This window comes from Ursus americanus, chromosome 9 (genome assembly GCF_024610735.1).
Source record: "Ursus americanus isolate L20-20 chromosome 9, mUrsAme1.1.p, whole genome shotgun sequence".
NCBI classification, from domain to species: Eukaryota; Metazoa; Chordata; class Mammalia; order Carnivora; family Ursidae; genus Ursus; species Ursus americanus.
Genome location: NC_142135.1, coordinates 63,355,129 through 63,382,134, shown reverse-complemented (window position 1 = coordinate 63,382,134; position 27,006 = coordinate 63,355,129). Strand labels below are relative to the sequence as shown.

Sequence of the window (27,006 nt, the reverse complement as noted above, 5' to 3'; positions counted from 1 at the left end):
CGGGCAAGAGCGCACTTCAGGCCACTGGGGAGGTGGGGGAGGGGGGGATAAGGCTGCTGGCACTGGGGAGGGGACCAGCACGTGAAGGAGCCGGAGGGGCTGGAGGGTCCACGGGGCTGGGCCGAGAAAGGATGGAGGTGCAGGGAGGTGCAAGGTGACCAGTAAGGCCTGCAGGCCCAGTGAGGGCTTCTCAGAGGTTCGGGCCCAGAGTCTGTTTCAAGAAAATTAAACACCTTGAAGACAATTGGAAAATACAAGTTCCCTGGGTGGGGGTAATGGGAGGGGAGGTGCATTGAGTAGTTAACCTTGGGTCAATCTGGTCAAAGCTAACCTGATAAGAGACCTGGGACCTCATAGAGCACTGAGACCCCATCCCAAACTTCCTTGTATCCCCAGAGGGCTTATCTCAGCTTTCCGCAGACATTTATTGAGCACCAATTGAATAATTCCTGAAAGAATGATTCTGCAACACTGGAAAGACTCTGGGTGGACTTTTTGTCCATGATGATTTCTGGGTTTTCCTATGTAGCATTTGCCAATAGCTACTGCTTTGATAGCATCTCAAGACTAGAATGCAGTGTGAGTCACATTAAAGCTTCCTCTCTTTTGGTTTTCTAGTTTCACATTTTTTTTTCTTTTCCCTAGATGCCAGTGCCCAACTCATTCTCATACTTACTCCCAAGGTAATAATACATTTTGTGTTTTTAAAGTGGCCAAAATTTCCAATCCCTCCCTTGGTGCTCATAATACATTTGGGCAAAGGATAAATCAAGGAAATCAAGGGATGTGAGAGGGAAGTTGAAATGGTTGCCTTTTCACTCGCAACTGGTACTATCTTGTTCTAATTATATGATGGTAGCTGAAAGTGTGCTGATTGATTATATGTTTGGCTCAAGTATATATTTAATGCTATTTATAATGTTTTTCTATTTCAAATGGAATTATTTGCCAAAGCTAAAAATGAGGGCACAGATGGGATTTTAAGATTGTCTGAGTTAATCGAACAGAATTAATCAAGATGAAATCTTAGGACAGTTTTAATACATCTCAGGAAAGAAAGAGGCTAAAGAACTAAGTGGTCCCTAGAAGGAAAAAACTTGTTTGCATCAGTTTTTTAAAAATAATAACATTCTATTTCTTAGTAATTAAAAATAATGACGAAAGTTTTCAGTTCCCACAAACATCTTAATCCTTCCCAACTCCATTGTCCACGGAGCAGCAGGAAGCTCATTGTAGCTTCAGCGTGTCCTCAGAATGTCACATGAATTACTGACATAAAAACTGATTTCACCTCTTAGAAGGAAAGGTCAAATCTAAACAGCACAGTGAGAATGGAAACGAGGGGGGCTACCCATACAGGAAACTAAGCAGAACCCACAGAGAAGCCTGCTGGGGAGTAGAAGAGATATGACTGAGGGCTTTTTCCTGCCACTGGTGTGGCTCACCATTTAGTACAAGCCAAGGGACCTCCAAGTCATTAATGACCGTCTGCTTGGTGAAAGCATGCCCAGCCTTTTAGGTCCTCATGGACATTTGCAGAATTTTGTCTTTAGCTGGTTCTTTCCAATTCTTAGTTCAAAGAATTAGTAGTCTCCGAAAGATAATCTCACTGTTTTCTAGGATTCAATTTATGTCTTTTCCTAAACTTCAGTAGCAAGAGTAATAGATTATTTCTTTAAAGTGGATAAGAATCAAAGAAATTTGAATTTGATTAAGGATACCCTTGCCCTCAGGAATCCAAAGGTAGATAGCTGTCTAGTTGTGGTCCCTTGTTGTATTTAAAAAAAAAAAAAAAGGTAGTGGAAATTGTTGTTGCAGACTTTTTTTTAATCTTATGACTGACCAAGAGTGATGAAAACAAGGATAAAACTCATTAAGTGGGGCCTTCTTGTTCTAATGTGACACGAAATAATTTCTGCCATAACTAAAACCTGATAACATTACAAAGAAAAAGCAGTTTATAAAAATTTTTATTAAATTTCACAAAAGAACGAAATTTTTACATGCTTTACCTTGAAAAATATAAATATCTTACCTGTGATAATTTCTTCTCCATGGAAAAAATTTAATTCAAACAACTGATTGCAGTTGTTATAAGAAGTGTAAGCAGGACTCTAATTAATGAATTTACTAATAGTTGTTCTCTAACAGTAGTCCAGTAACAGTAATCTAACTCCAGAGTCTAGAGAGTTTTTTTTTTCTAGAGGACTTTTAGATATTGTTTCAAAAGTATATTTTAATTTCAATGAAGAAGATATTTTAAATAACTGTTTTCACACAATCAGCATCAAGTTAGCATTACATTCTCTTAAAATGCAGGTTTTAATTTCAATTTGACAGGCAACAATGAAACTTGAAAATATATTTTAGCTAAGGCTTTTTCTTTTCTCTTTAGGTAAGGCTTTTTAAGGGAGAGGCTTATGTTCACCGCTGAAATACAAATTTATTATCAAAAAATAATATTTTTGCTTTGTTTTTGAGGCCTACTCTGATGCTAATTTCTACATTTCTAGCTCCTGGATTTGCACCTTTTGGGAAAACAACAGATTATGCCTTTGAGGTAGATATAATCAATCCATTCTTCTTTAATGAATGACTTGAAAAAATACTAGAGTATTTTGCTAATGCATTATTATTTCATTTGAAATCTACTATTAATTGGTGTTCCCTAATCTCATTATTTGATCAGACCTTGTTTAGCGAAGTACCTCATTGGGGATAATGGAATACAAATCTTCTGATAACATGAGTAATGTCTAGAATACAGTCTGTCTTTTGTTCAGCCATCAAAACAGGACAAATTCCCAGTTCTACAAACTCTCCAACTTATATATGTTGTATGTTACAGTTTAGTTTTGTACTTATAACAATCCTAAAAAAGGTCCAAGTAATCTTTTGAAGCAAGAATAAAGGAGCAATGAATTCTGATGAATTTTTATCCCACTGTAATCACATAATTATTTGTTTAAATCTCTGTCTCCTCCTATTTCAGGAGTCATAAATTAAAATGAAGGCCATGCTAAGGAATATATAACTTTATTCTCTACACAATAAGGAACCATTCAATTCATTTATAGGTTTTTAGAAATGAAACACAACCTATACCTAAATCTTTTTTTTTTTTTTCAGATGGCCATTTCAAATATTAGATATGGAGCAGGAGTTACAAAGGAAGTGGGAATGGCAAGTATTTAAGATTCCTACAATCTTCCATTATAAATGTTACAAAACAAATGCAAACTGACAACAATTGAGTCCTTTGTTTTTAAAAATGTACAGTGTTAAGTTTGCCAGAGAGGGAGAGTCTATTACAGTTCTCGGGCAATCAAACCTAACTTATAAATTATTTTTGTTGTTGTAGGACCTACAAAACATGGGTGCTAAAAATGTCTGTTTGATGACAGACAAGAACCTCTCCCAGCTCCCTCCAGTACAAATGGTTATGGATTCCCTAGTGAAGAATGGCATAAATTTTAAGGTTTATGATAATGTGAGGGTGGAACCAACTGATAGAAGGTATTATTTTATTGTTGCTATTTACTTTTTATAGAAGCCAACACATCTCACTGTTGCTTAAAATTTGCTCCAGGCCTCGTTTAATGGTGTGGCAATTTTTTAATGAAAAAATATGACCTAATGTCTTTTATTTTCCCTTCTCCAAGCTTCATGGAAGCTATTGAATTTGTCAAAAAGGGAGCTTTTGATGCCTACGTTGCTGTCGGTGGTGGCTCCACCATGGACACCTGTAAAGCCGCTAATCTGTATGCGCCCAGTCCTCACTCTGATTTCCTAGATTATGTCAATGCCCCCATTGGGAAGGGAAAGCCTGTGTCTGTGCCTCTTAAGCCTCTGATTGCAGGTAAAGACTGTTTGTTTGTTTGTTTGTTTGTTTGTTTATACGTTTTATTTTGCAATTGGCAAAAGGCCTTAGGAAAGATGCAAGCCAGGAATTTTAGGGTATGCGTCTCCAAAGCTTTCTGATTTCTTCATTTCAGTGTAGTATATTGTTTGGAGAGCAGAACAGATAGCAATTCATTTATGTTTAAAATTCTGATCTTCATTATTACACAGAGACAATCTGGGTCAGTGGAAGGAAAGTTTACAGACTTATGCTAGGAAGTCACTGTGTAAAGGAGGAGGGAAGGTTACCGTTTCCATATTAATAGATCCCTCTGTTGGCAGGTTTGTCTTCTAAACCCCTCTCTCCTTTGTCCCATTCTGCCAGCCACTGTGGAGTATAAGGGGAACATTCGCTATTATTTTTCTGGTGTTGACTCAACCCTTTCTTCCACACAATGGCTCTTCAGCTGACCTGGGGCTTTGTCTCTTCTCTGGGACATGTGGCCAGCATGGCTGCATCACTCTGGGCAACATCTGCTCTGTGGCTGCCCTGGGGACAGACACGCAAACCCAAATCAGAATAGCTTGTCTGTCCCAGACAGACCTTGGGATCTTTTGGTCTTTTCTTCCCTCCCTCCCATTTTCTGGCTGTTAGCATATTACTGTTTAAAGTTTTATAGTAAAAATGCAGTAACTAGTAACTGGACAATATCTGTCTAAAGTTTTGTCCTCTCTCCTCCCCTTTATCTGCCCCTACTGTGTATGGGCCTTGTGATGGTATAGGAGTTAAGTTGAAGGCAGATGAACTGCTTTGACGTGAATGAGCAATCAGCAGGGAGCAACATAATTGATGTCTGGCAAATGGAACCCTCTGGTGAAACTGTGTCAGCATCACACAGAGGGGTGATTAGTAAAGTTTAGAAACTTTACAGAACTACAAAACCACGGAGCCCAGAAAAGGCAGAACGTTACTGTGCTTGCTGCCAAGAGGGAATAAAGATGTCTTTTAGAGAGGCAAATATGAGTTTTCTAACCAAGATGCTGAGCAGCCTGTGTTTGAATACCTAGTTGCAGCTGCATAAGCTCTGGTGCTAGAATTCCCAGAGTTCCTGGCTGTTTACACAGAAACAGACATTACACATACATGTTAAATATACACACACGTTAATATTTACATGGACACCATACATACATGTTAGGCCTATATACATGTTGGCACAGGCACGGACATCATACATCTGTGTTAATACAGACACAGGTATCACACATACTCATCAAAGTGCACGTATATGTTAGACATGCCTACATGTTGGCAGACGTGGACACCATGCATGTGAACCGTGTGCGTATTAATGCAGCCACTGCCATCACATGCACAATAAACCTGCATGTTAATGCAGACATACATACTATTATGCATGTGTGTTAATGCAGACATGGACATACAGGTGCAGCATACATGCAGATTAATATAGATACAGACCTCAGGTGAGCAACAGCGGCATCAGAGCTTCCTTCTCTAACTTTGTTCCTTGCTTCCTAAGGCTGAATTAAGTATCTCCACTGACCTTTATTTAGATGCATTATGTAAATTAATATTATTTTGTTCAAGTCCCAACTACCTCAGGAACTGGAAGTGAAACTACAGGTGTTGCCATCTTTGACTATGAACACTTAAAAGTAAAAACTGGTAAGAACTGTGCCTGTAAAAATTGTGTTTAATTCTCTCTCTTACCTTTCAACCCCATCTCCTTTTGTTTAATCCTAATATTTCAAAATCAAGGAGTTATAGAGTTAAGGAAAGTGTATGTGTGTGTGTGTGTGTGTGTGTGTGTGTATGTTTTCTTTCTTTTTCCAAGTACATATCAAAATATGAAACAGTCTAATAAACTCCTTTTTGAGAATTACCTATAAAAGCATATTGAAATGCCATAATCTTGATTGGTCATTTCTCTGCCCAAGTTAGTAACTGTATGTCAGTGGTGAATGATTATTCCCTTTCTTGGACATCTTTTCAACATTTTTTTTCCTTTCAACATTTTAAATCAATTTCATTGAGATATAATTTTTATATAATAAAATGCATACATTTTAGGAGTCAGTTTGCTCAATGTTGACAAATAGATACAGCCATGTTAGCCAAAGTATAAAACATTTCCATCACTCCAGAAAGATCCAAAGGTCCCAGGCAGAATAAATTGATATTTGACTGCACATTTATAGTAACATCTCTTTTTAAAATTAAATGACATTATCGTTTGACATTATTAAAGATAATAGTAGCCAATACTTGAATTCTACCTTACGGTTTTTCAAAGACTTTTATATAATATTTTCTAATATGATCCTTACATCAGCTATGAAGGATAGAAGCCCTATGTTGTCATGATCTAATCTAACAAAGAATTCAGAGTGACTAAGTGCCTTGCCCAAAGATACACAGTAAGCTGCAGAACCAGGACCCAAACCAGTGGTGTGCTAGTAAACCAGCTCTCTGGAATTTAATCAGTAAATAAGCCCCAATGTGTAGTATTGGCTAATTTCTTTGGTGTAAATACTCCCATCATAGCCAGTGACATCATTCAAACTGGAGTTGGAAAGAGATGTGCACACCTGGCTCCTTCAAACCAGAAGGAGCTTCAGATCTACTGAAAAACCCAGGTTTCTGACTCCAGGTCTCTTTCCAACTGTTCTTGCTGCCTCCCTTCACGAGAATGAATCTTATCTCATATTTTTAATGTTTTAGGAATAAATTGTTATCCTAAAGTAACTTAATTTTTTAAAATGGTGTCCATACCTATCGCCCCTATTGAAAATACCTATCTTAGGCATTGCTTCCCGAGCCATCAAACCCACACTGGGACTGATTGATCCTCTGCACACCCTGCACATGCCTGACCGGGTAGTTGCCAACAGTGGCTTCGATGTGCTTTGGTAGGTACCGGTGCCAACTGGAGGGGCTTTTCTAGTACCTGAGTCTATAGTCAGTATTTTCTTGCTGAAAGCACTTGCTAAGCTTACATCGATTAGTATTCCACAACCACCCCAGCTTTGGCTGTCATTGTCCCCTTTCCTAGATGAAAACATGGAACCTATAAAGGTTGGTGACTAGGTGAGCTCCTGCAGGAGCCACAGACCTGTTCAGGATGGACCATGCCAGCCACGGCGGCTGCCACAGGGACACAGGGAAAGGAGCAGGTGGAGCTGGCGTGCAGCAGCTCAGACCCACAACAACTGCCTCTATGGCTACAGGAAGCAGGAAATTGCCAGGGCTGCCACAGCACGGAAGAGGGCAGGAAAGGGAGCTGACATTTCTTGAGCTGGACTGTGCTCACCGCCTCAGCACTTTGCACACATCATCACTTCACCACAGCTCTGCGCCACACGAGAAAGAAACCTGGCTTGGAGATGTTTAGTAACTTGCCAGAGTCTACTGCATGCTCCCTGGGCCTCAGCGGCAGTATGCTGATGGATCCCTGATCAATGTTCCTTCCAGTGGCCTCACTCACAGTGACCCACGGACACGCTTCACGTTCAGCATGTCCTGAACCACCTATTTCATCCACTTGCACGTGCACATTTTTTCACATCTTAAAATCTGTGGCACAACTGTATGGTTTTCTTCCTCAGTGGTACATTTTTGAAAATGGTGCATCTTATAATGCATGGCATCTTAAATTTGATGAAATCTGATAATTCTCTAACCCCCACCCCACCACCTCACAGCTTCTCCTGAGTCCCTTAAGTTAGTAAGCAGCAGGACTTACCATGAACTTCTTTCTTGTTCCCACACATAGCCAGCATTTTCTACCACTTGTCCTGGTTGAATCTCCTATCTGCTCCCTCCTCTCAAGCCTCATCATTCCCACCTTCGTTCAGACCTGCCCAACTCTTGCTTGGACAGTTGCACTAGTCTCCTCATCAGTCTCCCTGCTTCCTTCCCAGAGTCCTTCTGTCTGTCCTGCATTCCAGCCTCAGCAAGCTTTCAGAATGCAATATAATCACCACTCATATACATGCGTGCATGTGCACACACACACACATATACCTGACAAGTCTTTCAGTGGCTTTCCACACCTACTGCCAGAAGACCAAATTTCTTTGGCCCTGGAACGTCCCTAATCCTTAGCTCTTCATCTATTTGGAGAATTCGTCTTCCAGTTCCACTGGAGCATTCTTCCCTTGATGGAGCCTTTGCTGACCCACCCCTTTCCTCTCCTCAAGTACAACCAACCACTCCATTCTTTGCTCTTCCCAATTGCCTATACATTCTTTCTAAGACACTCCACTTCACATGCCCATCTCCTTCACTGCACTGTGAGTTTGATGAGGACAGGACCATCATACTTCTCCATCCCTGCCCCTCGGCACAGTGACTGTCACATCATAGGTATTTGGTCACTATCTCCTGACACAGATGCCTCATTCTTACATTGCCCACAGATGGAACAGATTAAGAACCATAAAGCCATAGCATCCATCTACCAACTATTTTATAAAAATTTCCAATGGTTTGTTCAAAAGACATTATCTACTTCTCAGGGGTAGAAATTCTCCATTCTAAGACTGAAAACCATAATTCGTGCCCAAAATAGTTCATGTTATATTGTGTTCCCAATGCATCACTGATCTGGATGGCTATGTTTTTTCTTCTCTCCCACAGTTGATTCATTAGAATTGATGAAAGGCCAGCAGGTGGAGGAAATTCTGAAGCTTGGTTCTTGAAATAGCCAACCTTTAGTTTAGGGCATGTCAGAAAAAAGAACTGAATTTTTTTTCAGGCCAAAATTTAGTAATAGTGGTGAATTGTAAGTTTTACAATGTGCTGGTCATTGTTCTAAGTACTTCACGTGTACCACCTCATTTAATTTTCACACCAGGACCAAGAAGACATACTATTATCTGTCCTTGTCTTAGAGTCACAGGCTAGAAAGTGACTTACCCCAGGCCTGCAACAGGAAGGTTTGATGCCAGGATTTACAGCTGACCCAGTGTCTGTGTTCTCACTCACTGCACCATATTCCTAATAGGAGGCTCATGTAACTATGACCCTCCTTAGGTAATACGGTATTTGATCAGTAAAACGTATAAAATGGTAAATATATTTTAAAAGGAGATCATTTTTTAGATTCAGTGCTTTTCTTCATGACCCAAATATGTAAAAATTCAACATCATAAAGATTTATTTGCACTAGAAAGGAGCCATATATAATCCAGTAATACATACTGGTCAAAAAACACCATAGTGCTATTCATATAAACTTCACTATTAATTTCTATAACAACTACTACTGTGGGCAAGAGTCTGACCTGGTGGAACGTACTATGATTATCACTGCTACAGAGCATATCTGCAATGGAGTGAATACTGAACATGTCCAAGAGAGCCTGTAATCTGAATGAAGGGAAAAAAAGAAGAAGGTGCTTTCAATCTGTGTATTTTAAATATGTCTTATTAGCCACGCCCTGGAGTCCTACACTGCCCTCCCCTACCACATGCGGAGCCCCTGCCCTTCAAATCCTATCACCCGCCCAGCATACCAGGGCAGCAACCCAATCAGCGACATTTGGGCAGTCCATGCACTACGGATCGTCGCTAAGTATCTGAAGAGGTATGTGGCCCAGAGGAGATAGTAACAGAACGGAAGGGGTACCTGGCTGGCTCAGTCAAGCATGCAAATCTTGATCTCGGGGTTGTAGGTTTAAGCCCGACACTGGGTGTTGAAATTACTTAAAAATAAAATCTTTTAAAAAACAAACAACCAACCAAAACAGGAAAACCACATTCCACCCTCACATAAAATGTAGCATGCCAGATCCTGAAATATCCTGAGCGTGCCTGTTCATCAAAAGATCAGTCAGTGGACGTAGAGGGGCACCAGAGACCAGCAAGCTCTGGAAGGATGAAAAGGATGGGGAGGTACGCACATGAGGACAGATGAAACCTGAACCGTTCAGTCTGAAAAGGCAAAGGCAAGGGAACAAAATATGACCCCCTGATTTCTGAAGGATGCATCTAGAAGGATTATTCATCAAAGTCTTGAAACCAGAGCTCAGGTGAGGGAAGATGTCCTTTGAGATTTGGCTACACCAAGAGCTGAAATGAGACCCAGAGAGGCAGATGTTAGCTGTGCCCATGCAGGCCCTGTCGAAAGGCACACAGAGTCAGCCCCATAAACAAACTCACATGAACTAAATTTAAGAAATGAACGTGTAGAGTTGTCTGTCCCGGGAGATATAAAAAGCTTTCTAAAAGCTTTCAAAAGATTTATGAATGATGTAGCCATGATTGGCTCCTTAGAGAGCAAACATATACTTAGAGATGAAAGCTGATCCCTGAGACAGTAAGACCTATGCAAAGCCAGACTCACTTTTGCACTTACACATAACAGAAGAAAAGAGCACAGCAGGTTGGACCTAGATGTGAACATGGTGTTTACCCTGGCCCCGAGCTGGAAGCTGCACTAGAGAGGGAGCTCAGACTGCATTTTGTAGTAAAGCAAAGGGAAGGGACACAGCTCTTTCAGGAGACCATCAGAGAGCAGGGTAGCATTTGACTGGGTAGACGCAGAAACAGATAATGGTCAGCCAGTGTGTGAGAGAGGGACAGAAGGCTTGGCAGAGCACAGTGGAAGGTAAGGGGGTATAAAGGACAGAGGAAAGGCTAAAGCCCCATTATCTGCTAAAGCATCTTGGTATTCAGGGAATAAGAACCTAACACTGGGTTCGGAAAGGAGCCACAGTTGCCCAACCATTCCAAATGAAAGGAGATAAAAGGCTGTAGCACTCTTACTTCATAACAGGAAACCTTACTCCAGGCAAAATCGTGAAAAGCAAGCAAGGGGTGGTCTGTCATTCTTGACAGTCTTAGGCTCCTTCCCCGGGACAGGGTTTCTAAGCAAGTGTGTGCAGGATGGTTGAGCTGCATCTGCAAGGGGCCTTTGAGAATTTGCTTTTCCAAAGTGGCGTAGGGACATCTAGAGCAAGCAAAGGCTCATCCTACAATAACATCCCACTTTCATAAGGATAAATATTAAAATAACATGTATAGTTTCCTCAGATACTAAAAGAGGCCTCCAGAGGGTTCTATTTGGGGCAGTGTCACAGAAAGAAAGATGGCTGGGCAGGCTGCATTTAGCCTGCAGGTAGCCCCAGGCGACAGGGACTCATTTCAGAGAAGCAGTCTGGGCCCTGTGCATTCTAAGTGTATGTTTACTCACAGGCCATTCACAGCTGCAGTCAAGGTCGCTGACAAATGAAGAAGAAGAATGAGTCTCAGGGCACTTTTCTAGAGCCGCTCACAGTCCAAGGGTCAGTGCTTTGCTTCCCCTGGCACTTTTATCACATGAGCAGCCTGACAGCATTATTTATTATGCTTTTGCCCAAAACCATTGATGAGAAAATATGTTTCCCTTCGGTTTTCATTGAGAAGACAAGATGTCGTTTGAATAAGTTGCCTAATTTTTCTTCCTAGAGGAAAAATTTCTTTTTTCCCAGATCTTTCCCTAAGGCGGCTCTTTATTCACTAGGAAATGCCCATGTTGATGTAGGTATTTATATCATCCACAGGGCTGTCAGAAATCCTGATGATCTGGAAGCAAGGTCTAATATGCACTTGGCAAGTGCTTTTGCTGGCATTGGCTTTGGAAATGCTGGTGTTCATCTGTGGTGAGCAAACTTGAGAGTTTATTTCTTCACCTAAGCTATTGCTTTTATTTTAAAAAATGTTTATAATTTAGGACAAGTGGTAAGGTCTAAATACACTATAGAAAGAAGAAATTTAACTTAGGGTCCTGGAATGTTTTAATTCAAATGTAATTTATTGGGTCATGGAGTTTTAAGTTTTATTATTTTTTTAAAAGATACTCTACTCCTAATGTGGGGCTCAAACTCATGACCCTGAGATCGAGAGTCACATGCTCCACCAACAAAGCCAGCTAGGCGCCCAATAGATTTTTTTTTATAACAGCCTTATTGAGATACAATTCACACACTATAAAATTTACCCATTCAAAATGTATAATTCAGTGGGCTTTTAGCATATTCATGGAGTTGTGCAGCCATTACCACAATCAATTTTAGAACATTTTATTACCCTGAGAAGAAATCCCATACCCCTTGGCTGCCACCTATCAATCCTCCTACACTCCCCAGTCTTAAGCAACTACTAATCTACTTTCTGTCTTTATAGATTTGCCTACTCTGGATATTTTATATACATGGAATTATATGATATTTGGTCATTTGTGCCTTTAACATAGATAATGTTTTCACGCTTCATCCATACATGCATCAGTATGTCATTCCTTTTTACTGCCGAGTAACGTTCCACTTATGGATATGCCACATTTTATTTCTCCATTCATCAGAAGATGGACATTAGCTGTTTCCACTTTTTGGCTATTATGAATAATGCTGCTGTGAACATTTGTGTACAAGTTTTTTGTGTGGATATATGTTTTCATTTCTACTGAGCATATACCTAGGAGTGGAATTGTTAGGTCATATGGTAACTCTGTGTTTAAATTTTCAGGAACTACTACTATAACCCACAGCAGCTATACCATTTTACATTTCAGTAAGCAGTGCATAAGGGTTCTGATTTCTCCACATCCTCACCATGTGTTGTGGATTTTTAAAACCTCAAATTCAAGAATTTTTTTCTCCTAATCTCTCACAAAAAGAAAGGGATCAGAATCTTTGTCAGTAGCCCAGAACTGATTTGTTTGATCAGAACTTTATTGGTATGATGCCTTAATACCTGTGATCACTGAGAATTAAGAATAGGCCTTTGCTACGGAGGGTGCAGTGAAGTCACCCCCAAACTTGGCTGCTGAGAGCACAGATTGATACCACCTTTCTAAAAAGCAGGTGGGTGGGGCGCCTGCATGGCGCAGTCGGTTAAGCGTCCAACTCTTGGTTTCGGCTCTGGTCATGATCTCAGGGTCATGGGATCAAGCCCTGTGTCGGGCTCCGCACTCGGTGCAGAGTCTGCTTAGGATTCTCTCCCCTTCTCCCTCTGCCCCTCCTGCTTGTTCCCTCTCAGGTAAATAAATAAATCTTTAAAATAAATAAATAATAAGCAATATTAATAAATAAAAGCAAGTGATCAAAACCTCCCAAGAGCTTGAAAAATGTTTATATCCTTGGGCCCACTAATTTTAGTTCTATGAATGTAGCCTAAAGAAATCATCATCATCATATGATCAAAGAATTTCCTTATAAGGATAGTCACCTAAGTGGTATGTATAATTGAAAATTTTGGAAACAACTTAATTTCTAACAGTTTGGGAATGGTTAACTGAAGTGCAGTACTCAAAGAATAAAATAAGGCTGTTAAAAATAATGTTTTAGAAGAATAGAAAATGATATGGGAAAATGTTTATAAAGAATAACAAGTAACAAAAGCAATATTTGAAACTGTATGCGCATATGATCGTAAATTAATGATATGCATAAAAAGACCAGAAGAAACATCCTAATGTTTATCTTGAAGAAATAGGATTATGGGCCATTCTAATTTTTACAAAGAACATATACAACTCTTAAAAGAAATCAAACTAAGATGCTTGATATTGTTAGAAAGTTACTTTTGAAAGCTACATGAACCCTTTCACATCACGAAAGAACACTAAGCAATAATTTTCCAAATACTGTGAAGCCCAAGAAAGCCCTTTCTTTCTTGGTATTTTTACATTCCTAAAGTAACCGGCAATTCAGAGAACCAATAGCTTCTGATCCATCTCACAAAAGTGATAGGCAAGGGATACCTTTTTTGGATAAGTAATCATACAGTTCACCAAAATACTTTGTCTTCCTATGAAATGTAAACCTTTTGCTGAGTAAGCCCAAAGTCATACAATAACCCACATAAAAAGACTTACAGACCATTTTACTATTGTAAAGCATTTCATTTACAATATATTAATTATAAATATATAAGCTTCTCATGGTATATATCTCTGGGTCATCTAGTAAACTATAATATTGTCCTGTTTGTTCACCAAGAATTCAAGAGGATAAAAAAGTGTTTTTCATAAAAACAAATCAAACCCCACAAATAAAAACCATGATGCCTTTTCTTTTTTTATATATACATATTTTTTTAAGATTTTATTTTTATTTATTTGACAGAGAGAGAGAGACAGCCAGCAAGAGAGCGAACACAAGCAGGGGGAGTGGGAGAGGAAGAAGCAGGCTCCCAGCAGAGCAGGGAGCCCGATGTGGGGCTTGATCCCAGGACCCTGGGATCACGCCCTGAGCCAAAGGCAGATGCTTAATGACTGAGCCACCCAGGCACCCCCATGATGCCTTTTCTTGATAGCCTTTCAAACTTCAATAATCATTTATGAGTCACCTCTATTAGTATCTAACATTTGAAAGGATGTATCAATTATCCATGGGACAGATTACTGGAGGGTCAAGCTTATGTGTCTAATGCAGCACATCTTGGCTCCTAAAACTCCCACCCACGTCATCAGCTGCGCAGGAGCACACTGCCAAGGCAGTACAGAACAAAACAGAAAACGCATTTAAAGAAATTTCAAAGTAAATTCTTGATTTCTTCAAGAGCATCAGGTTAATCAATGTGTTTGGGGGGGCACCTGGGTGGCTTTAGTCTTTAAGCATCTGCCTTCGGCTCAGAGCGTGATCCCGGTGTTCTGGGATCGAGCCCCACATCAGGCTCCTCCGCTGGGAGCCTGCTTCTTCCTCTCCCACTCCCCATGCTTGTGTTCTCTCTCTCGCTGGCTGTCTCTCTGTCAAATAAGTAAATAAGATCTTTAAAAAAAAAAATCAATGTGTTTGGGAAGCAATTTCTGCATCAACACTTTTTAATGACATACAATTCTATGAGCATTTGAATTTGAACATTTCAGAGGTTTTGTTAACAAATGCACAAAATGTCCAATGCAATAATATATTGTTGTATCAAAGAAAACAGAATGTATCACTTTGTGAGATAACGATATTGTCAAGAGACCGTGAAGGGCTCTCTCATAAAAGTATCTTTGTTTTGTTAACTTGAATTTCTGATAGCTATATGTCAACCTAAGGACTTTCTTTCTTTTCTAGCCATGGAATGTCTTACCCAATTTCAGGCTTAGTGAAGACTTATAAAGCAAAGGATTATAATGTGGATCACCCACTGGTGGTAAAATCATAATAAATTCTTTAATTAAATTTCATGTTCTTTGCTGTTGCCATAAATGTATTTGCTAAATGCATTTGTCAATTCTTCATTGCTGGAGTATAGAGTAAAGTAATTGAATATCTAGAATATGCAGGTTGAAGACCCAACTTTGCCCCACTGGTCACCACATTTTGTTTTTCTTCAGCCTCATGGCCTTTCTGTGGTACTCACCTCCCCAGCGGTATTCACTTTCACAGCACAGATGTCTCCTGAACGGCACCTGGAAACAGCAGAAATACTGGGTATGAACAATTACTCATAAATCTGTGACCCGCATATGTGGAGCATTTTGTAGGGTTGCTTCTGAGGATAAACCACAAAGGATAATAACACCTGTAAAGTTGCTTTGAAATAGTCTAATAATAAAATGTGAGTGACCTGCCTAAAGTCCTATATAGCACTAAAATTCTGTAATTTTGCTTCTAATAGTCTATTAACAATGAAATGGAACCAAATATTGCTTATGTTAAAGTTGTAGTAATGGTATTTCTCTTGTTTTCATCCCCAAGGAACATGAAACTCTTTACATAGTAATAATGTTGCAAATGGCTTTTGCTAAGTTTTGTAGGTAATAAAATGAATCTAATTCAGGAAGTAACAATACATTCCCAATTATAGAAAATCTAAACAACCAGAAACTTTATAAAAAGATCCCAAAGAAGAGTTTGTTTTGCTGCTCTGTAGAATAAATAATGTCTATACCAAGACACCCACAGTGCTTTTTGAATCTCACAAGCAAAAAAAAATTATATTCAGGCTAGCTTTAGTGTTAAGTAAAAATTTTTAGTATTTTTCTAAGATGAGAACTCTTTCAAGTAGACTTTAAGAATTTGATTAACTTTCCAAACATTTTATTCCCCTACTTGCACTTAGGGTAGGAAGGGAAAAGCTAAAAAGAAAACTTCATTACGCTCTTCTAGCTCCAGCCGTTGGAGAGGTTATTTCCGAGAAGGTAGGCATGACCACACACCCCTTCCACATGTCCTGCTTCACCTCCACGTCTCTCTCACGCTGACGTGTGTGTTTTCACAGAGTTCCAGGTGCTGTGCTGGGAATGCTAATGAGAGAAGTCCAGGGTAGAGAAACGGTGCAGGGGGCTTATTGCCCAGTCTGGGCTGCTGGAAATACAGTGCCCACCTTACCAAGGATCTTGTGTCCCTTTTCCCTGTCGGATCGGGGATGTTTTTTAGCCATTTTGGGGACTCAGACAGATGCCTGGTAAATATGCAGTAGTTAAGTAGGAAGAAGCCCAAACAGTAGGCTAGATGTATGGTAAATGGGAAAGTCTCAGAGAACTCAAAGCTAAAATTCCAGGCAACCAACATCACTGAGAAAGCAATTCCTCCAATAGATAAAACTTGGGGTAGAAGAATCCACCAACTCTTCCTCCTTGCCTAGGAAGTTTTGTTTAATGTGATTCCATACTTAGCCATTAAATATTTTAATTCCCTATGTAATCTTAGATTTTCTTAGCTTTATAACAATTTATTCTTTGTCCTACCCTCTCTTTTTTTCTAAAATACTTCACAGGAAAACCCAGAGGCTTTGATGGTGTGTTTTATGGCAGCAATCCCAGGAACATAAAAACCTCATAAACCTTGTATCGTGTCACCTTTCCACCTAATCCATATTTCAGTTGCCACTGTGTAATACAGACTGGTCTTGTCAGGCAAGGTTTACCTTGCATCCAGCCACCCGCCCAACTAGCCCCGTATCTGGTTCCATTTATACCTTTTCCTGGATTACTGAAACAGTTCTTGCTGTCATAGAAGAAAAAGGTTAAAACTAATTGAATAGTGTGCTTCAGTAGGGACATAACTACACATGGGCTTTGACTCAACATGAGGCATTCTGGATAATAACTTACGCCACATCTGTTTGTCACATGCTTCACTTCCTAGCAGTGATGTGTTCGACCAGAACGGACGAGGAGCTGGAGAGCTAAGGGTCTGGGAACTCCCACTGCTACCCTGTCTGAGGGCAGAACCCCTAGCTCTTCCACACTCATGTCTCTACAATCTCATGTATTGATTACTAATTGTGTCCAAATTTCCACCCCTTGGCAACCTTCTTCCCCCTTCACCAACATCATTATTACCTACAGAGTAAATACTATTTTCTGAGGGTCTTTGTATTCTTGGTTCTGTCTGACTGGTTCTATGATATTTATTTAGAGGCACTCGCCCTGCCCTTTGGCAACGGAGCCCAAAATAAGAAGTTTTATAGCAATAGAGAGAAAGTATTTCCTTCCCTGGCCACACATAATCCATTTTTGTCATTTTCCTCCTTTAGCGCAGTCAATGTTGGAGCTTTTGTACCTCTAAATGTCCTTGCCTCACAAGGTGTTTGCAAGGGGTTGGTCTTCTTTCCTAAGATGTTGGTGTGAGAAAAGACACTGAACACATATACCTCTAGATGTCAGCAAATTCCAAGCCTTGAAAGTTACATAAGCTGTGTTTTCTCCTACAAATGCTCCTTCCTCCTCATCCAAACACCAGCCTTCTTTTTTGGTCTCCTCCCTGTGCTTCTTTTCTGGCTCAGTTCCTCTTCTTCCCACCACACCAGGGGCGAGCGGCCCATTGGCAATGTGAAAGCCAGGTTAGCCTCAGCCAACGCCTCTGCAAAGGATCTCAGGGTTCTGCAAGCTGGCCTGGCCCATCTGTATCCTGCAGGGTTGATTGCTGGGCTGGCCTCCATGTGGAGGCACAGCGGCGCCCTTGTCCTTGGTGGGAGGGAGGCCGCAGTAGGTTATACAGTCAGCTATCTTGTGACTGAATGACACCCTCTCTCTACAGTCAGCACTTTGTGTCTTCTAGGAGCTCACACCCGCACTGCCAGGATCGCAGATGCTGGGCCTATTTTGGCAGACACACTCCGGAAATTCTTATACGATCTGGATGTTGATGATGGCCTAGCTGCCATTGGTTACTCCAAGGCTGATATCCCTGCATTAGTGAAAGGAACGCTGCCCCAGGTAAGAGATGCAGTCATCCTCACTCCCTTCTGAGAACCATGAAGCTGCTGGGAAAACATGGTACACCTGGGGTGGGGGAGAGGAAAACCCAGGGGTCCTCCAGCAGCTTTCAGGTCTCCTCCACACCAGACAACAGCTCTTCTCTTCCCCTGTGGGAAGAGGCCAGGCTCCCTCACCTTTTCTTCCATAAAACTGTGGCTTTTTTGGAGCTTTTATGATACAACTGAAAGGGTCTTTTATAAAAACTCAAGGCAAAAACTACCACATTTGTCTTGAGGTATGGCAAAATTTCCCTTTTTACCATTTCTGCTCTTTTAAGAGCCCTCCATAAAACTACCCGAAGCTGTTCCAAAAGGACCACTATATTATTTTATATTACAAGGGTTATAAATTCCTACTATTTTGTGAAAAATAGGCATGGCTTTTAAATCTATACTATTATAAAATCACTTTTTAACGTATCTGGGAGAGTATTTTATACAGTTACATATATATACATATCTGTGTCACTTTGGGTCTTATTTACTTAAATGTCACTAAAGAATTTAAACTGAGCTGCCAACCATTATTGGGTAGAATCATAATAGATGTAGAGTTTCCCCTCCAAGTTTCTTATGAAGAGAATTTACCTTCCCATTGCACCTTACATTTTGGATCAGATACCCTTGTGCTATAGCATCAGGTCCTAATAGGCTAAGACCCCCGTTCACTGCAACTCACCGTAAAATAGAGCCAGAGCCACGAGCTCTCAGGTTTTGGACCACATCACACTAGTCCTCCTGTCTAAAACAGGAAAGATGTGGATCACTTAAACACTGTAAGCACATGAGGGAAAGGCACTTCTACCCAAAGTTAAGGCAAGCATGGATCTATCACTGACTCTGAAATAGAGTTAACAACTAGAATACCTCCCGCCCCCCGCACAGATTCCCGCTAACCATAAGCAGCAGTGCTTTTCCCTCACCCTACTCTGGTTAAACAAAGGCCTCACACTAGCTTCTTCCCCACTTGGCAACTGCTTAGAATGTTGAAGACCTCACCACTCACATGAGATAATACTTGTAGGGATTGGGTTAACAGACTCACGTGTCCTCAGGAGGTAGGTAGGTAATAGCAATGAACAAAGTAATTTAAAGCAGCAGGGAGTGGTGGGGACTTTGGTGAACTGGAAAGCTCATAATCCATCTCATTGGGTGAGTGTCTTTTTAGCTACAATATTATACCCAAGCAGAAATTCAGGTCCCAGCATTGAGCTTCCAATTTCCAACAAAAATCCAATTGGTAGAGCTTCCAATTTCCAACAAAAAATCAACAATCTGGATGTTTGTATTGTATTCCAATTACCCACTGAACAAACCAAACATGGCCCATGGGCCGGCATTTTCCCTGAGTTAGACTCAGATCCAGTAGACTCAGTTGCATCTAAAAATATCAATGAATGAAAAAAAAGAAACATCTCAAAGTGTAGTTGAGCTCCTAGGCTCTCACCAACCCTTAGTTCTAACCAACAAGTCTGAAGGACTAAATAGCCAAAAAATATGACCAACACAGTTATTTTATCCAAACCTACTAGACCATAAATTCCATGAGTACAAGGACATGTTTTGCTCACCCATCCTCGACTGCACCCAGCACAGGCTAGTAAACGTGTTAAATGAACACATACCCGCAGCCCTCTCTCTTCCAAAGTCTTCTGCGCAGATGAGCATATTGGCTGAATGGTGGTAACTTTTTCAGAGGTTTCCTTACACTGAATAGGACTCACCTAATGACAAGAAGCCATGAAAGCCAAGTGGTCGCCAGGGTTTTGACATGGACACTGCCTCTGATAGCATGGTTCCAGAGATAGAGTCCGTTTTGCAAGAGGGGTTCTGAAAAGTTCTGCTTGCTCAGGAATGGGTGTTTGTCAATCTGCAGGGATGGTATCCATGATTTTCAGATAAAACTGGCCATTTAATTGCTTGTGGCAACGTATCTTCCAGCCATCAGCACACGTTGGCAAGTGTTTACTGTTTAAATTCTACTGTGCTCAGTCTTTTACTTTCAGAAACTGTTCCAGATAGCAACAGATCCAGACTAACACTTGAGACCATCCACTAAAATGGCACGTTTATTAGGTATCATATTAAATGCCTCAGTGCACGTATCTTATGGGGGAAATCACAGATAGCAAACCCTTAATTAGACAAAACTAATTTCTTAGTTTCACAAAAGATGCAAGGTAAATTGGGTCTTTTGAATACAAGTCACGTCCATAAAGGAGGAGGTGAGGATCTCCGCAAGCTGTATTCAAAAGGCAGCCCCAACATGAATGCTGCTTTTAAAATCATGTGTCTGTGATTGGGAGAGGCATAGTTAATTTTAATAAACTAGCACTGGTTCCATTTTGGAGTCCAGGTAATTGAGTCAATGTGCTCTATATATGGAGAGGGCAGGGGAGATTGACAGGACTTTCGGAGGAATTGTAGCAATAAAGCTGTCTGTTCTGCAGATGAAGAACTACTGTGGGGTTTTTTGTTTGGTATTTTTGGCAGCAGTGAACATTTTATAGGACTGCTATGGCAACTTCAGAATTTTACACATGCAGCAGGCTAATCTTCACTTATTAGTATCTACAGGATTTAAGGTAGTGAGAGGGACAGACTGGTTGCTGCAAAGAATACTGCCAGAAAGGTTATGTACGTAGTCGACATTTGATAAAGCTTCTTTTATGTTCAGCAAGGAGGGATCAGTTTTCTCTGGAAGGAACAACCAGGCCAGTATTCTTGACCAAACACCACATCCCATACTGATGGCAGCAAACAGCAGCCCTGTGTACGGAGGCTTCCAACTGCCATAGCAAGGCTGCAAGGGGAGCAGGCAAGAATAAATTAATCTTCCAAGTGGGGGTTTCTGAAACCTCTGGAAAAAAACATTTACATTTCAAATCAAAACATTTCATTTCTGAGGAGAGCCGTCTACCAAAATGAGCACTTCCACTCCCTGGCAGAGAGGCCAGCTGAAATGTTGTTATTTTATGAATGTGCTAAAAGTGGAAGTCAGGATTTATTTCAGTGCCCACGTTAATCAGTTGTCCTTCGGTCTTACACGTCTATAAATAATAGCACATTGCCAAACACATCTTAATTCGGAGAGTTTAGCTTTTATATGGCATAAATGATAGGAGTGGGGACAGATCACAAACTTTACATCCCTGTCCTCACTTAACCTGTCCCAGGGTATTAGACATGTGAAAGAGAAACTCAGATCAGCTTGGCCTCAAGTACTTTGGAGACTCCTGAACTACTTCACCAAAGATGAACAGGATCGTTTTAAGGGCCTCTGAGCTCATCAGAGAAGATTCTCTCCTGTTATAAACAGAATGGTGTGGCAGGAATTGTCAGCCATAGCAAATGCTGAACTTCAGTTCTTGACCCTGCCACCAACATAGACATACGCCACCATGAACAAGTCTCTGCCTTGCTTTGGATTTTCAAATTTCTTTGGAGTCTTTGAAGATCTGCCGCAGTGTAAAATCTTACTTTGGTTTTACCCATACTTATCAGCATGTCCCCCCATCCTTCTCCATTCTGTCCATCCATCCTTCCTAATTATTTTTTAATCTTGGTAAAATATACTTAACATAAAATTTACTATTTTAACCACTTACTTTTAAGTGTACAATTCCATGCCATTGAGTACATTTAGTGTTGTGCAACCATCACTACTATCCATTTCCAGAACTTTGAAATCATTTCAAATAGAAGCTCTGCTCTATTGCTTAATGGTGAAACAGTAACTCCCCTTTCCCAGCCCAATAACCTCTATTCTATTTTGTCTCTATGAATTTGCCTATTGCAGGTACCTCATATAAGAGGAATCATACAACACTTGTCCTTTTGTGTCTGCACAGTGTCTTCACTTAGCATAAATCTTTAATGTGTCCGAATTTCATTCCTTATTATGGCTGAGTAATGTTCCAGTGCATGGATATACCACCTGTTGCTTATCCATTCATCTGCAGATGGACACTGGGTTTGTTTCCACCTTCTGGCTATTGTAAATAGTGCTACTATGAACACTGGTATACAAATATGTTTTAGTCCCTGCTTTCAGTTCAATTGGTTATATACCTAGGAATAAAATTGCAGGATCATAGGGTAATTCTCTGTTTAACTTGTTGAGGAACGGCCAAACTGTTTTCCATAGAGGCTGCATCAGTTTACATCCCACAACAATGCATGAGGGTTCCAGTTTCTCCACATCTTCACCAAGATTTCTTATTTTCCATTTTTTGGATAGCTATCCTGATGGATGAGAAGTGAGAACTCATTGTGGTTTTGAATTGCATTTTGCTGATGACTAAAGATGTTGAGCATCTTTTCATGTGTTTAGTGGCTATTTATATATCTTCATTAAAGAAATATCTATTCAAATCTTTTGCCTATTTTTGAGTTGGTTTGTCTGGGGTTTTCTGCTGTTGAGTTGTAGTAATTATTTGTATATTCTAGTTATTAACCCCGTATCAGATCTATAATTTGCAAATACTTTCCACATTCTATCTGAGTTGTTTTTTCAACTCTCTTGAGAGTGTCCTTTGATACATAAGTTTTACATTTTGATGTAGTCCTATTTTTTTATTGCCTGTGTTTTTGGTGTCATATCCAAGAAATTACTGCCACATCTAACATCGTGAAATTTTCCTGTTTTCTTCTAAGAGTTTTGGTTTTAGCTCTTAGATTTAAGTCTACATTTAGGCCTGTTTTGAGTTAATTTTTTAATACCTCCTTCCTATCTTCATTCTTCCTTTTACCTTACAAATACTTGCTGAGGTCCTACTATATACCATGCATTGAATGGGATACAAGGAAGAGGAAAATAAAGTCTCTTCACTCCCTCATGGAGCTTACATTCTAGAGAAGACAGACAATGTGCATCTAATCAAATATATAAATGAAATACACATGAAATCATTTCAGATAATGATCAGTGGTATGAAGGGAAACATGGGTAATAAGACAGTGATTTCACGCGGGACAGTATGGCAGGAACTCCAGCAAGGGTGGTCACAGAGGTTTCTGACTAGAGGTGAAGGTAGCCCTGTTAAGAGATGGGAGAAGACATCTGGGAGTAGCGCTCTAGGCAGAGGGGAAAGGCCTGAGACAGGAGGAAGAGGAGCATTTTCGTGGGACTGAGAGGGGATGGTGGGACTAAGTGAGAAGAACTGATGGGAGACGAGTCAGAACTGAGGTGAGCAGCAGGGCCAGAACAGAGTGGCATTAGAGGCCATGGTCTTGTCATTGCAATGGAAAGTCATCAGAGAGCATTAAGCAAGTAATGATATGAACAAATTTACACTGGCGGGGAAAAAAGTTATCACTCTGGCTGCTGTGTGGAGAATGGCCTCTAGGGGGAGAGAGTAGAGCAAAAGTGGAAACAGACTTTTGGAGGGGGGAGTCAGGATGACTTAGACTTGGGTTGGCGTGGAACAGAAGCTGATAAGTGGTCAGATTGAGGTTTACTTTGGAGGTAGATCTGACAAATTTGCTGGTGGATTAAACTAGCAGAGAAGGGAAAAAGGAATCAAGAGGACTCCTAGGCTTTTCCCTGAGTGACTGGGTGTCACTGCTGAGATGAGAAAAATGGGAGGCAGGCAGAGTCATAGTTCTGTCTTACATATGTGAATTTTGAGATGCCCGCCACCACCATTTTCGTTAATTCAACAAATAACTGTCGGACACCTATGTACTGTGTGTCGAGCACTGGGCATGAAGAGTGGGTACAGCCTTGCCCTCGTGGAGATGCCTCATATACCAGGTATGCTCCCACACAATTACTTATCATAAGAAAACAAACCAAGAGACCCATGAGAATGGAACCAAAACACTGGCATATATCTTAATTTCATTTAGGCCCAGAAATCTGGACACAAGGTAGTCATTACAGTACCTTTTAATCTCCTGTCCCATTGGGACTAAGGAGACACTGATGGGGGTATAAATAGCAATAGGGTGTGCCTCTTTGCTGACTCCACTCAATAACACTGGGGAAATTGAGCAAGTCACTGAATTCATTTAGGAAGGTAGAAATAAAACCTTAGGTAATATTAAAAAGGAGTCACTTGTTGTCTGTAGCCTGAAAGTTGATGTCCTAATGAAGTCTTTTTGAATATACCTTAAGTCCAAGTTATGAAATACACAGTCTTTGAAGTGAAGGACAACCCGGTTCTATTTTCCTTGGCAGCTCCTGCTATGCCTGGGACCGTGCTCTCTGCGCAGAGAGCCTACCTGGCCAAGGCTGCATTCAATGTAGTTTGGCCATTACAGGAGGTGTTTTACCCAAGGTTCATCGGTTCTGTACTTGGGGCAGAAGGCTGTTGCCGGAACATAAGGCAAAGGCAATGGCTTTTGAAAGCTTTGTGGGAAAGAGGCGTCACCTGATGAACTTCTGAGTTAGGGATCAGCTAGTATGAAGCAAACAAGAAATAGGATTTTTAAAGACAGGACTACTATCAAGTCATTGTTTCTTATGGCCAAGTTAACTCACGTAACCTAGTAGCTTTTAGAAACTATCTTTTCAAAGCCCTGGGTAAATTCTTCTGTTTCCTGTTTCAGGAAAGGGTCACCAAGCTTGCACCACGCCCTCAGTCAGAAGAGGATCTGTCTGCTCTGTTTGAAGCTTCAATGAAACTGTATTAATCTTCATTCTCATTGAAAGAATTACCACTGGCCATCACAGTCCTGACAACAGAAGCCGAACTAGCCAGAACTTCGTCTTTTCATCTCCATGTGTAACACAACTGATACCAGTCTGAATGTGATATAAACTTATCCTGCAGAAGATTCCCTGATGCTCAAAATCAAGCTATTTCCATAAACCGGTGGAAAAATGCCCACTATGTTGGAACTTGGGCTAGATTTTAGGCATCCGTGTTCCTGTCCCAAGCCCCACAGATTGCCACCGCTCTATTTATCAAATGGGCAAAAACTCAGTATCTATCAAAAACTTAAATGCACATACCCAATCCCCAGTAATCCCTAGTCTACAAATTTATCCTATAGAAATATTAGCACAAGTGTGTTAAGAAATATGGCAAGGATGTTTCTGGCAGCACTTATCCTGATAAAATATCTGAAAGAACCTAAATATTTGTTAATAGTATAAAGATAAATAAATCATAGTATATTAAATAATGGAATGCTATCATGCTATCAATAAGAATGAGATAAATCTATTGGAAATATGCCCGCGATGTGCTGCTAAATGGAAAAAAAGCAGAACAAATATTTATTTGCATGGTCTGATTTTTACTTTTGAAATTATATCTGAATATAGGTCTGTAGAGAGAGAAAAGAAGGATACACATCAAAATATTAAAAGTTATCAATGGAGAAATGGAATCTGGAGTATAGAGAATTAAGAGAAAATATTCACTTTATATTTTATACTTCCTATTTTTATTTCATAAACATCTGTGTTGTTTTGGATTTGTTACAACAAGAACATATTTTCTGATTTTAAAAGGACCAAAAAATAAAGGGGCCAGAGAACAGAGACAAATACCACTTTATTGTTTTAGGTCAGATTCATCTTAATTTATAAAAATACTAGTAACTAATATTCAAAGTTTAAGACAGACCCAAAGAGGTAAAATATTAGAGACCGATCCTCAGGTACATAAATTGTTTTTTTGAGAAAAACACTAACATCCTATATGGTAACTCCCTCTTTGGAAAGATGTGCTCAGTGTTCAGAATAAATTAATTCAAAAGCCAGCAGGGTTGTAGTTTATAGACTTCAGACTTGCAAGCAGAATCTAAGCAGTATGATCGTCTGCCTCTCTGTTATCCCCAGCCTGCAGAAACTTCTACAGCTCATTTCTCCTCATAAAGGTTACCACACTGGTGGTTTTTGCCTGCTCAAGCTTTGGCAGTCTGGATCTCAGTGTACTTATGGATTTATTCATTTTTTAAAATTGAATTAAACTTTTAATCAAATATGTAATGTATATATAATTACATCAGGATTTTAAAAAACGGAAGAGAAGTGCATTACTTGCCTTCAACCTGGCCAGACCCACTTTATCTGTATAGAGGTCTTTAGTTCCTTGAGATCTTTTAAATAACATTGAAATAATGTTTATAGAGCTTTCTCTACCTATAAACATAAAATATGGTCAGTACCAAAAACTGGTAATACAAAGATAAACACAAAAGGAAATATTTGTTCATACTGCACCATCCAGAAAAGAGCCACTGTTAAAATTTTGGTTTATGTTTTTTATTATATGCGTGAATATATTTTTGACTTAGAAATGATATCATTAGGGTATAGTTTTAATTCCTACAGAACATTCAAATTATTTATACTAAGTGCCCAAAAGGCAAGCATAGGACAACACTAACAGAATTTCAGTTGTACCTTGCAGACCACATCTAGCTAAAATTTCCTCCGGCATTTCAAGAGTCTCATGGATTCTGAAGGCAGAAGCTGTGAGATGGAGAGTACAGCGAAACTCTCTGCCAATCTGAGATCCTTCAAGAAACTTTACTAAAAGTTGTTAATGTCTCAAAATACATTTGGCACAGCAAAAACATATATATGTCTCCCCTCAACCCACCCTCCCAAAAAAGTCCAGGTAAGTTCTAGAACTCTTATATTCTACGAGGTGATATACCATCATTAGATTAAGGGTCAAGGGCCATGGGCTCCACTCCAATCCCTTGGTCTGTCTTGGGTTTTACTTTATTCGACCAAGGCCTCTTCCAGCTTGAAAATGCTGTGCCTAGATTTTATGTATTCCATAGTCCTTAATGTGTGATTTTGAGTTTGGGAGATTTAATGTAAAATAATTTGAGACATAAAAATTCATTCTCGATCTCTCTTAAATGTTCTCTGCCTTTACTACCAGTAGCCAGATGTCTAAATGTGACTCACCAGGAGGAGTGTTTGGTATTCATACCGATGATGACTCTGTACAGGAAGGATTTAAAGGTCAAGCATGAAGAAACAGATTTAGGAA

General features: G+C 40.0%; 1 protein-coding gene across 3 annotated transcripts in view; it reads left to right on the top strand.

Annotated features, from left to right (window-relative positions):
- ADHFE1 (alcohol dehydrogenase iron containing 1) overlaps positions 1-25,983 on the top strand; it is a 32,196-nt gene extending 6,213 nt beyond the window's left edge. For 2 of the 3 annotated variants that reach the window (XM_045789003.2, XM_045789002.2), the window contains exons 2-14: positions 646-683; positions 2,514-2,560; positions 3,130-3,183; positions 3,362-3,516; positions 3,663-3,859; positions 5,453-5,530; positions 6,669-6,774; positions 9,300-9,452; positions 11,410-11,508; positions 14,914-14,992; positions 15,177-15,273; positions 17,848-18,005; positions 24,599-25,983. In XM_045789003.2, coding sequence (XP_045644959.2) covers positions 646-683; positions 2,514-2,560; positions 3,130-3,183; positions 3,362-3,516; positions 3,663-3,859; positions 5,453-5,530; positions 6,669-6,774; positions 9,300-9,452; positions 11,410-11,508; positions 14,914-14,992; positions 15,177-15,273; positions 17,848-18,005; positions 24,599-24,682 — 1,345 coding nt within the window. In that variant the 3' untranslated portion in view covers positions 24,683-25,983. The remainder of the gene's footprint in view (positions 1-645; positions 684-2,513; positions 2,561-3,129; positions 3,184-3,361; positions 3,517-3,662; positions 3,860-5,452; positions 5,531-6,668; positions 6,775-9,299; positions 9,453-11,409; positions 11,509-14,913; positions 14,993-15,176; positions 15,274-17,847; positions 18,006-24,598) is intronic. The other variant, XM_087864855.1, reaches the window with a different exon arrangement.
- The last annotated feature ends 1,023 nt before the right edge of the window (positions 25,984-27,006 follow it).